Below are 13,216 nucleotides of genomic sequence, written 5' to 3' on the forward strand. Positions count from 1 at the left end.
CATTTACAAAAAATGACAAAAGTGTAGGGACAGATTGTTTTCTAATTATGTAGCTAGAAAACTAAAATTCTAATGGATAAACTTCGTTTAACCCCAACTGTCGTTTTCATCGGACAGTGATATGATATATATATATATGTAACATGCTTTATGTACTGATAATATTAGTATATTTTTATAATATTATTATTCAGAAATTATCCTCAGCAGACGCTGTGAGGACTGATGTGTTGTGCTGCGGACAGGTAGGAAGGTTAGCCAGCGAGTGTTTCCAAAGTGCTCGGTCTGTACGTGGCTCCGCTATTGGGAGAATTACGGTCATCACCTGTATGACGCCATTCATCCAACCGCAGCATAGCGACCGAGCTTGGCTTGGGAGCTGAGGGAGAACCGCAGCCACTTAAAGGAGAAGCGAGAGCTGGAAATATACGGCTGGAAGTGGCGAGTTTCTGAAGAAATGTTTTTTGGAGACCCTGGATAACAGATAGAGGCAGTCAGAAGAGAGGGCGAGGGTTGTGCGGAGCACAACTGAGGGAGAACTGAGGGAGAGAGAGAGGGGTCTGCTCCTAGTTAACAAGCGTAAGCTGGGTTGGCTCACTTGCTAAGCTAACAGGCTAACGCAGCAACAGCGCTAACGTTGGCTAGCTAGGTTAGCGTAAACATGGTGGACAGCAGCAGCAGCAGGCACTGAGGAGGGGAACTCCAGCATGTTTTGTTGTTTTGGTTTTTGGAGGAGTTTGTTTTTGCGGGGGTGGACGTGGAATAGACGTAGCTTGGTGTAATTTTCTCTCAGTTTTCTTTGAAGAACTTTTGTTAGTGTTAGTATTTTAGGGTTCCTGTTTTAGACTTAGTTAACTAAGCTAGCTTAGGTTGCTAAGTTACTTCTCTTCATAGAGAAAAAGTCTAGCTGAAACTTTTTGGAACAGCCTGAGTTTGCAACTTGTCTAGGTTAGCTAACTAGGTAGCTAATGTGTGTAATGTTTCGGAGTTGATTCTTAGTTTATTTTAAAATAGCTAAACAACTCTTTATTTCATAAGCACAGAGTATTTTTACCCTTTTTTAATTTAGCTAAGCAACTCTCTTTCATAAGCCTAGTCTTTTTTTTCTCTTACTTTTTTTTAAAAAAATATTTAGCTAAACAACTCTTTATTTCATAAGCACAGTTTTTTTTATTTTTATTTTTTTACTTTTTTATATTTAGCTAGATAACTACAGTGCTCACGGCTGTAGCTGTTGGTAGGCTGTTGGTAGGCTGCTCCTGCCTGGTGGACGGATTCTGCCAGGATGCTCCGTTGTAAACTGTAGGATCTGTGGTGGAATCTGTAGGAGCAGAAGGGAATACTGTTGGAATACCCTGGAATACCCTGAAATATAATGGATTATCCCCAGATTCCCAGACCCAGAAACGCACACACCTCGCTCCTCAGCAGTTAATGGCACTTGGGCGCTGTTTTAGCGTTGGATCAGCCCGAAAACTACACATGCTTCTTCGCCGTCAAATTGATCTACAAGACTCAACGTTAGCGGGCATATTACATGGAGACTAGTTGGACATGCCAAGGAAGGAGTTACCATTGCCAGAGGGTTGGGAAGAAGCCCGAGATTTTGACGGGAAGGTCTACTACATAGACCATATCAACCACACTACCAGCTGGATTGACCCCAGGGATAGGTAACCTAATAATTTATGATCTGTAATAGGGGTGGGCGATATGGTCTTAAAGTAATTAATATTGTGATATTTTAGTGTATTTTTTGCTATAATGATATTTTCTTTGTGATAATAATAAACACTGATATTTTATAATATTTTATTTATTCAGAAAAAGTCACTAGTTTAATTAACTTAACCCTCTAAGGCATAGTGTTGCCCTCGGGAAACAAACCAATGTTTTGGTCCATATCATACATTATTTCTCATTTATCCATATTTAATACAACGTTACATCTCTTCCCATACAATTAGGCATATAGGTAAGCATTACATAAAATGTATATGTGGAAGAGTAGGTGAAAGAAGTACAGCACTGGAAAAAATTAAAAGACTGAATCTGTTTCTCTGATTTAGCTATTTATGTGTATGTTTGAGTAAAATGAACATTGTTGTATTTTCTATAAACTACAGACAATATTTCTCCCAAATTACAAATAAAAACATTGTCATTTAGAGCATTTATTTACAGAAAATGAGAAATGGCTGAAATAACGTAAAAGATGCAGAGCTTTCAGACCTCAAATAATGCAAGGAAAACAAGTTCATATTCATAAAGTTTTTAAGAGTTCGTAAATCAATATTTGGTGGAATAACCCTGTTTTTAATCACAGTTTTATTGCATCTTGGCATGTTCTTCTCCACCAGTCTTACACACTGCTTTTGAATAACTATGCCATCCGTGGTGCAAAAATCCATGCAGTTCAGCTTGGTTTAATGGCTTGTGATCATCCATCTTCCTTTTGACTATATTCCATAGGTTTTCAATCTGGTAAAATCAAAGAAACTCATCATTTTAAGTGGTCTCTTATTTTTTCCAGAACTGTATATTTGTCTGTCTGTATTCTTACTATATTCCTACTTTCCTGTTGTGAACTTACTTTTTTTTCATTAGAATTAGAACTCCATTGTCAGATTAATCATGATGAAGCAGTGGTTCTCTTTTAATTCTGGTCCTGGTGGAGACCTCCTCCTACCCAAAAAGCATCCATGTTTTGGGTGCTTCCTTGCTCTTAAACACCTGATTCAAATGATCAGCCTGTTATCAGAAGACAGACTCTAAATTTAAGTTTGCCAGCTATATCTACAGGGACTCCCAAGCTTCAAAAAGTTAATTAATGCCATAGAGGGTTAAACTACATAGACACCTTCAACCACACCACCAGCTGGATGAACCCAAGGGATGGGTAATAATTTATCTGATCTGTGATGTTATTAGTTGTCGATATGGGCTTGAAGTAGCTAAGATCACAATATTTCATGGTATTTTAATGCTAACAATATTTTCTTTGTGATATAATAAAACACTGAAACATAAAAATAAGTATATTGTTAGTGTAAAAATAAACACAGATTTAAGCCTTTTCTTATTTTTATTACAATATTACTGTGTCATGATATATTGTTTTTGATTCGATATGGCACACCCATAATCTGTGGTGTATACAGAGAGAGGGGACTTCTGTGGGGCAAATCAATTCACTCTGCATTTTTTCTTTTACAGATTTCCTGCCTGCTTCTACAATCATAGCTAGCTTGCTATTTCAGTTATGCTCATCCATTCTCTTTAGTCTAGTCACACATGAATCATGCTAGCTCACACACATTCCTGTCACACCACCTTTTTCTTTTTTCTTTTTTGAAGATTTCCTAGCAAAGTGTTTCTGTTCTGTAGAGAACATAAAGAAACTTTGTAACATAAATTATGCATATGTAGGCTTGCATTTGCGTTGAGCCTTAACAATTTTTGTATTATTGCAAAAGAGGTTTTCAGTATTACTACTGGAATTCATTTGGACTTTGGCACAAAATCTTTACAGGAATGCCTTGGGATTAAATGAGCATTTCTAAGCTTTGGTTATTGGTTCAGATCATGTTGCATTGATTTAAGATGGGTTTGCAAAAAGGTTATCCTGATTTTTTTGTGTAATTCATTTTTCATTTTTGAGGGAAATTAGGCAACTACTGTACCTTTCTGTTTACTTTGTTCTTCTCTCTCAGCTCGCAAATTTGGAACATGATAGTGTTCGGGCCACATATTTCTCTCTTTGTCTGGTGCAACAGGTTTGGCTGTAGCCAGGAAACCAAGATGGCAGAAATTTGTAAACAAGTACCTAGGACACATTCCTGAAAGTACTGCATGAGAGCTGCCCATAGAGGCGTGCAAAAGCGAGGGCTGATTCTCCCAAATCCCTTTCACTGCATGCCAAGGTGCACAACAAGGTGAAAGTGCACAACACGGCTCTGCAAACGTTAACAAGGACGGGTAAACAGCAGTCAAAATGCACATTTTGCTCAGTGGTCTAAGAGAGCCAGAGGCTGCGGCACAGTCCTGCTGGAGCTCAGGCCTTTCAAAGAACTGAGCAGAGGAGGAATAAATTTTGCTCTAAATTCAGTCACAGTTATATTAAATGCATGAGGTCTGGCATTACTTCAGTTTTGTCATTTTATTTTTAAATAAAAAAAGGCAATAATTATATCTCCACTAGACTGAAGTTGGTGCAGTGTGCACATATCTTCTTTGAACTATGCAAGGCTGTCATGCAACAACTGAAAGGATCCACATAGAAAGGCAGGATAAAAAGGCTTTCAAGCCATTGCGTTGATGTTCGGTGTCTGTGCGCACCGCCTTGCATCAAAAGAGCTGATTAAAAATTACCAACATTTCAAATCCTGACCCAAATCTGTCAGCGCGTCTGCCTGTCTCCCACCTCCACAGCACATCCCATATAGAAGCTGCTGGTGTTCCCCTGCTGAGCAACAGTTGGAGCATTCTGTTCACATTTCCTTGCTTGCTCATTTCCACCCACCAAATATGTATTTACCATATGCCTTGATTGTGTCGATTACATGTCAATATAACAATTATTCACGTGTTGCAGTTCACACTTAAGCAGGGCAGTCTATCTAAACAGAACAGGGCTGCTGGTACTGTTACTCACAGACAGTTAATCGGTTAAAGCTCACCTTCCGTCGTTTTTTCTTTCATTTTAAAATGTCTAGTTGTGGTCTCTAGTATGAATGAATGACATGTGAGCCGTTTTTGTAAAGAAAAAGTGCTCAGGTGTCTCTGTATAGCTCTTTTTTAATGGACTGTTTTAGGGGTGTGTCCAAAATGACCGGATTCCAGCTTTGCTCATGAATATTCATACATGCAAACAGCATGCAAATATCTCTCCTCTGATTGGCTAGGAGCACTGCGACGCCTCTCCGCCGCTCTGCCGCTCACTGCCTCCCACCTCCTAACTGATGAGCGGTGATGTTGCGTCGCTTCAGCTCCGCCTCTGGGAGTTTCTCGAGCCAAGGTGGGCTGGTCTGTGAGTTTCTGCCTACGTAGGCAGAAAGATAATTCAAAATTCACCCGTTTTTCGGAGGGAGGGAGGGGGGATTTCTTGGCTTAGCTCCTGCAGACAATGGGGGCTGCAAAACAGTTTAATGTGCAGGTGTACACATTCAACTCGGAGAGACCTACTGTATTCCACAAAAAACAAGAAAAATCGGATTTTCGCGGAAGGTGAGCTTTAATGGCTTACACACATCTAAACGTAGGTCCATCGTTATACCTACTTTTGTTTGGATGATATATTTTCGCAGAAGTTATTGCTTTAAACAATATTTTTGTCATTCAAGAGCGTATATGACACTAATCTAATCATTATACACTGTCAGGAGAAGGGGGATGGTACATTTTTGTTAATCCAAAGTAAAACCAAACAGTGTAAATGTATCTGCAGGGAACAAACAATTGCAAATGAGTATAGTACAAATATATATGTACTTGAACACACAGCCCTGGGGGAACCCCTCCCCAATGACATTTTTTTTGAGAGTTTATAGCAACTTATTACACTCTTTTATAAAGCAATAAACTTTTAATTATTAAGATGGTCAATGGCCAATCAATGATAAAAAAAACAAACAAACAAAATGAGTTATATTTTAGGTCAGCAAAAATGATTGAGGTCAGACATCAACTCACGCTTGAAATTGCAGTATTATTTTTTTCAATGTTCGACATTCAGTATTTTTGTTCTTTTAGAAGTCAACAATCCATCATGTTGTGGTATTAGTCATGCATGTTTATTGATGATAGAAGTAAAATAATTGATACTTGGCAGATGTGGTCTGCCTCTGGTAGATTTGTCCTGGAAGATGAGAACAAAGTGAATTTACCTTTTCTAGTTGTAGCATAATGAGCTAGATAAGCAGGATATAACCTGCCTCACATGTCACTGCACATTCAGCATGCACTGCACACATTAGGATGGCGCTGCTGAAATTATATATTGTGCCATCCCTGTCAACAATACATGTAATATTTAAAAAAACATTGTAGATTCGCTGCAAATAACTGACTTTGCTACCCTTGTGTTGTAGACATTCAAACCACTGCCTAATTGGACCACCATCATAAAGCACTTCAGGTTCTTCATTTCTCTTAAATCTTGTGCATTTTGTGCATCAAACTACTCAGAATTTCTTCGTTTACATTTTAATGATGGACTTGCTCAGACGTTCTGAAATCACACCTATGAAAACATTGTTGCTTAGAATGATAATGAGGTCCCATTTGACAGGTTTGGCTAATGATTGGAAAAGTACAGCACCAGAGAGGCTCTAGCTGGATGACATCCTCAGGCACTGTTGTGAGCACTCTTATGATTAGCCTGCTTGAGCTCTCACTTGAGAGGCGAGGAGGTAGAGGCTGACTTGGTCATGTTTGGTTCAACTGTGAAGTATGGCTTGGTTTAGAATGACACTGACTCTGAGTATTGCCATGCTGAATGTGCAGATTTAAAGTGTGTAGTCTTGGTTCATTGTTGCTAAAAAAGTTGTCTCTTATGCTAAAGATGTGCTTGCTGTTTGACCATGCTTTCGCGCAAACAACCGACTGCTGGAAATGTAACAAAGTGACACAGACAGCCACAGCTGTGATTGGTCCGCCAGGCTTGCATCCCTGCCCTCACATAACCGCCTTCACATTTAAAACTGCAGAGATGCTGATTAATGCACTCTGCTGCGTAGCGCACTCTCCCTTGATATACGTAGGCTACGGCTTAGGTTCAACACGGAAGTATAAATTGGGCTTACTGGAGGCTTCCTTGAGAGGGCATGTCAGGCATCTGATGGCTGCTAAAAAATAAATCACTGTCTGGACTAGGGCTGTAAATCTTTGGGAATCCCACAATTCGATTCAGAATCGATTCTTGGGGTCACGATTAAATTTTTTTCCGATTTTTTCAAATCGGTTGGATTTCTTTTCCTTCGTCCTCCATTCTTTAGCGGCGCAAAAAAAAAAAAAAAAAAAGGAAAGTTAAAAAGCTCCGAGCGACAGTAGCTAAGCTCCGTGGTACAGTTAAAAAGCTCCGCACGACAGTAGCTGAGTTCCGCGGTACAAATAAAAAGCTCCGCACGACAATTAAAAAGCTCCAGGGTACAGTTAAAAAGCTCCGCACGACAGTAGCTGCACCCGCAAAAAAATCGATTATTTAAAAATGAGAATCGATTCTGAATCGCTCAATGTTAGAAATACGATAAAGGTCGAATCGTTTTTTCCTGAACCCCTAGTCTGGACCTCTGTTAGTGTGTGGTGCTGGTATGATGCAGCATACACTAACACACCACTCAAATAATTCCTGCTCTATGGTGGCCCTTTTGGGTCAGAAGGATGGAGAGAAGGATGATGATGATAAAACAGACAAAGATTACAGTCTGTTATTATGGAACTTTAAAGTTCTCCTATATTTTCAGTGAACCTTGAAAATGGATAATGGGTGTAGAAATAAGAACAATGTTATGCTTAATAGATGTGTATGATGTTGATTCGTAACATTCGATGTTGAACAGAAAATAGAAACATATATTAACATGAAGCAGATTGCTCTTTATTTTTGCTGTGTTGGGTTGATTTGGAGTATTGTGCCATGTAACATACAGTTTGTACAGTGTTGGCAGTGTTTAAAAAAAAAGTGCTTGTTTTATTTCAACCACCTGGGGATTTCTGAACGGGGAGCAGTGCAAATTCCTAAGTGCTTAGTGACTCCCTCGTGTAAGGCACACCTGGGTTGTACTGGATTTCATCTCCTCTTCTAAGCCTTCCCTGTGCCAGTCGGTGCCTGGCTCTGGCCGGAGTATTTTGGAGGGAGAGGGCGCGATAAGATTACGTAGCTGTAACCTGCAAACAAGCGCAGCAGCTCTTGAAAGAATAATGATTAGAAGCCGGACAGTTATCAGCTTGACAAGTCACTCAAGACAAAGCGTTTCCCTGGGAAGCACTTGCATTCCACACAGGGCTGTATTGTTTATTTTCCCTCAGCGTGACGCACTGAAAACATTCGCTCAGGTAAATGGAATGTTATCTCTCGCTCCGATAGGAGCTGGGCTGTCGTCAGGGGCGCAGCGGCCTTTTATTGTCGGACCTTGAGCGCGGCACGACGCTAGTTGGAGCCTCATAAATGACACAGGGAATTTATAGAGTGAGCTGAATGAAAGTGTCTGACTCATCGTTTAGCTATGCCCCGAGTTTGCACTTGGCCGCCTGCTTTGTCAGTTTGCATTAGAGCACGGGCTCTGAGCGTTTGACTTCACTGGGGTTCCCTGTGCCCCTCTGCTGCAATTTTTAGGGAGACTGAGGAGAACAGTGGTCGTCAACAGTCCCCCAGCTACAGTGGATGAATAGATTATGATGTTGATCTGTAGAGCTTTTTGACTGCAGTGCAAAATTGTACCATGGTTTGCTTAAGTTTTCATATAGCTAGAACTAGGGGTGGGCGATATGGCTCTAAAATAATATCACGAAATTACATGGTATTTTCACGATAACGATACTTTTGGTGATATGACAAAACACTGAATTAGAAAAAATATTTAGAATTTTATTGTTGCATGCAATATATGTTTTTTTTTTTTTAGATATTTCAAAAAAATTTTTTATCAGATTTGTAACAGTAGTCAATAATCCAGACTGTCATGATACTTTTAATGCACTCCAAATATTTCCATATATCCATATTAAAGTAAAATAAATTATACTGGATAGATATAATCTGTCTCTAGTAGATATATAATGGGAAATGAGAACAGTGTGAATTTTTCTTTTGCTAAAAATGTGATAATTAGGTAATTAGGGGTGGGTGATATGGCACAATATTTCAGGGTATAATATCGTTCACGATATTAAATTTTTTTGGCGATATTATCATGTATAATATGATATGGCACACCCCTAGCTAGAACTTTTAGTTATTACTAGGTAATTTGCAGTGATTCCCATATTCATGTAGATTGGTACTGCAATAGAAATGCTATGCCACCAAAAGGTTTTATTTATCTATTTTTGTGTATTTATTTATTTAGTTTTAAATAACAGTATTAGCCAAATGCTTCATGCCACTCCTACTCAATAATGGTATTGTACTATCCCTACTTTGGAATGCGTTTAAATTCAGCTTATTTGTGTATATATTTTGCTGTATTGTCAATTTTATTAAGATGTAACTTTCAGTACTAAGCTGGATTAGTCAGCAGACTTTGTCTAATGGGGAGGGATCTGTAGCTCCTGCCCTTGGCAACCTGTTTGGGTTTTGATATTTAGCAAAAAACGGCTAACACTAACGTGTGGTAAACGCAACTGCTTGTTTGCACAAAAGTTCGGAGGCCTCAAATGGCTAATTTTGAAAGGGACTAAACTGACAGGAATAGAGCTGGTGGGATCTCTTTAAGTGTGAGTGTTTTTGTGCAAAAAGATGCCTTTGCATGCACCTGCAGACCCCATTTACAACAGTTCGCATTATATGAATTGTATCTTTATCATCTTAGTCACTTGCATTTACACTTAATGGCAGGTGTGTCTAATTGGTGTGTGGGAATATGTAAATGTGCTAATTTCTTGGCAGCCAGTTGTTTTTCTTATTTCAGACTTTTTTATGCTATGCTAAAGAGGGTTGATGTCTCAAATTGTAATTTATTGCTGTTACAAATTAACAGTTGGACAACACAGAAATTGGGAAGTGACTAATTGTTGCAGCCTTAATTCTGTGCCTCATTTTATGTGTCATCAGCAATTAGCATCTATTCTGAATCCACATTGGGTGTGTTTACACTTGCATTTATTTGTGACTTGGTTTTATATCGGGATAATATTGGGATAATAGAAGAAATCATGTTCTTGCGATTGTGTATAGAGCCTAAACATTCAATCCTGCATTGGTAACACTGAAAAGCTATTTGTAAACAGTTTCTCTACTAAATTGAAAAGTTAATTTTTTATGTGATTATGCAGCAACCCTACTCATATACTGATATGCCTATCAGATGAGCATTTGCAGATTTACTGCTGTTGGCCCCTCTGAATTTAAGGTCTCAGCCAAGGAGCGTATATATCCCCAGAACTTTGAGATTAATGAGATCTGGAACCAGCTATCAGCACCCACCAGCCGCCGAGGCAGCTGTGATCACAGCCCTGCATCAGCACTGTGGAGAGATAATAAAAAAAAAAAGAAAACAGAATAATGGGATCTGCTAGGCTGCCTTTTTCTTTGTTAGCATCGCCGAAGCTATCCCTCCTCTCCTGAGCTAAATTTAGAACAGGCCATGGGGGTCTCTGCATGCCATTTCATTATTCATAAAGTGAAAAAGGAGCCGTTTCAGTTTCATGCTTTCTGTAAGTCCTGAGCCTAGGCGGAAGACCACATCTCCCAGCTCGCTCGCTGCAAAAATCAAGAGGATAAGCCAGATTCGTTCTCCTCTGAATTATACAGTGAGCGGAATGGAATGGAGGTTTTGATGTGCTTAAGCAGCAGTTTGATTAGGAAGATAATCTGTTTTTGCACTTTCTACGGTGCTGGCAATCATGAATATGCTGTATAATAATAGGACTTGATAGTATTGCAAGCAGGCTTGTAGAATGTCTGGAAGAAGGGTTTTATTCTGTGTTTTCTGACTTTCTAAGATCTCTGTGTTGTTTGCAGCAGAGAAATGCTTTGCTAGCTTGCTGTAATACCCTGCTGTGAGGTGTGGTCTGGGTTCCAGAGCACAGAGGGTTAGCCAAGGGCCTTCATTTCAAATCTAATCCAGTGTTCAGAAGCTTAAACAAGGGAGTGTAGAGGGTAAAATTGCTGCTTCCTTTTTATGTCTATATCTGTCTCTATATGCAGTTGCATCATCTTTACTGTGTGCTGTGAGCATCTTGACTAATCACACTTTCAGATGAGATTTTATTTGGATGTTTTAATATATCAGAGTGTTGAAATAATACATTTTTTTGATCTTTTACTATTTCATACAATCCTAAATCGGAAAAAGTCGGTATTGAAAATGCTAACCAATATAATTCATGTTTTGTCTGGGCAGTGTGATTTAATTTTTTTCTATGGTGCATATTTTCAGTGCTTAAAACTGATGGCACTGCATCAATAGCTAATAGAACCACTTTTTGTAAACCTTTGTTGGGCACTACCATTCAGAGTTATTGTACATTCACACATAGCACTTACTAGTGGTACTGTCTGCTTTGGGCTCTGAGGCACACAGTGTATATGTATATTGTTGTCAGGAGAATCAGTATTCCAGATCTTTTTGGGAAAGAATTGACGCAGAGTGTTCCATACCAAAGCCGAAAAAAGACGTGTCAGACTGATATCAGCAACAGGTGCAAAAAACAGTGTTGGTAAACAGCTGTGATTGCCGCAGGTGATGCAGAAAAATACAATGTTGCCTTCAGTACGTCATCATTTAAAGGAATGCTTATGCATTTTTTTTTCAACAAGACAGTGTAAAAACCACATGCTGCACACATTACAAAGAGATAATGATTATGACTTAATTGCAACCATTGCAGGCAGGATAGAAATAACAGCTGAAACACTTATTTGCTCTTTAAAAAGCAATTTAAAAAGTTTTAAGGAGAAAGGTATGGCAGCATTACAAATGCCAGACAAAGCTTGGAATATATTGGGTTATTCTGTCTGTATGTAAGTGTAAAGCCTTTTCTGGACGGGATTAGTTTTTCAGGGGGTCCTGGGGGGGTCATTTTCTTTATTATGGGGGGTCCTCTGTGATTTTATTCCCATCCGGAACGACCATGTATGTGTTTTTCTCTGATGTTGTTAGAGACATTTCTTTCTTTTGCTTAAGGTTGTATTTTAATTTAATACTTAGTTAATATTTTATGTGAAGATTTTGTAATTGCTTTAATGTGATGCTGTAATCTGCTTTTTTTGTCACCTTAGGTTTTAGTAAAATTTGTTTTTGTCCGCTACCATGTACTGTAATTACACTTTGGGTGTGTGTTTCCGCAGAGATTCGCGTAAACACAGCAGCGAGTGGAAATGGATACAGCTTACAGATGCGATTTCCATACGGATTCCCACACTTTGTGGTTGTGAACTGTTCTTTCGAATTGTTTCTGAAATTTAACATAAATAAGAGTCAGTCTCTTCTCTTCTCCAGTGTATTTTAGAGTGCTTACTTAGATGCTGCAATTGTGCTCCATTTGCAAAACCTGATATTAAGTGACAACATGATGTTATGTGACTGAGAAAGCCAAATAACTTAATGGTCCTCCTGTTTTTTCAATTGCAGTCAGGATGCAAGAGTTTTATCAGTAAAAAAAAGTGTAAAATATTTTTCACACACGTCCTCCTGAGAAACTAGTCCCGTCCGGATAGGGCTTAAGACATATATTTTTCCCTCACTTTATTCCAACTTTTTCTGATACGTGCTTGTATCACAGTTGCAGTATTTAGCATATCGTTTGGACCTCCTCTGCGTTTCTTTCAACCTCTGTTTCAGTCAAATCCACAAAGAGTAATCTACACACCACTAAAGCCCTAATGAGCAGGTTGTTCTATTGTTATCTAGCAGTCCAGCTTGTGGTTCCCAAAAGCAAGGTGCTATCTTTCGTTTGAAGGCTTGCCAGTGTGCTTTGTTGGCAGTAGCCGGCAGGCAGTGGCAATAAAGTGTGAGAGCGGATTGTGTGTGCGTCCTCACCACTGCCCCGTGGTCCTGAGCGCTGGGCTTGGAGGCCCACAGTGTGTTGCCTCAGAAACCTCCAGGCGATGGGTCAGCAGGACTTGTGGAATGCCAGGCCTCAGTTTCCGGCTATTGTGCTCGGCAAGCACCCTAGAGGTGAATAGGCAGACATTCTTCCGCCGCCCCTCCCCCTCCAGCTTTACGCGCATACACACACACAAAACATGCTCGCACACTGTGCGTTGGCAACCACCAGTGACAGCCTCCATACAGAAGATTCCCAGGCATGATGGGATGTGATGATATTGCAGCACTGGATGTCCCTCAATCCTGATAGCTAACTGTTGAGTGCTGTTTGTTGTATTACAGGCAGACCAAGCCCCTGACCTTCGCTGACTGTATTGGAGATGAGTTGCCTGTGGGCTGGGAGGAGGCCTATGATCCTAAAATTGGAGCATATTATGTTGACCACAATACAAGTAAGTGATGACAAACTCTTCAAAATGATCCATATTAAACAGAACATTTGGATG

The 13,216-nt window shown here is 39.5% G+C and overlaps 1 protein-coding gene across 1 annotated transcript in view; it reads left to right on the top strand.

Moving 5' to 3' along the window:
- Nucleotides 1–333: 333 nt before the first annotated feature.
- Nucleotides 334–13,216, top strand: part of wwc1 (WW and C2 domain containing 1) — a 49,194-nt gene continuing 36,311 nt past the window's right edge. Inside the window, exons 1-2 of the mRNA XM_007244424.4 lie at nt 334–1,673; nt 13,053–13,162. Of these exons, the coding sequence (XP_007244486.3) occupies nt 1,555–1,673; nt 13,053–13,162 (229 nt within the window). The 5' untranslated portion in view covers nt 334–1,554. The remainder of the gene's footprint in view (nt 1,674–13,052; nt 13,163–13,216) is intronic.

This window comes from Astyanax mexicanus, chromosome 17 (assembly GCF_023375975.1).
Source record: "Astyanax mexicanus isolate ESR-SI-001 chromosome 17, AstMex3_surface, whole genome shotgun sequence".
Taxonomy (NCBI): Eukaryota; Metazoa; Chordata; class Actinopteri; order Characiformes; family Acestrorhamphidae; genus Astyanax; species Astyanax mexicanus.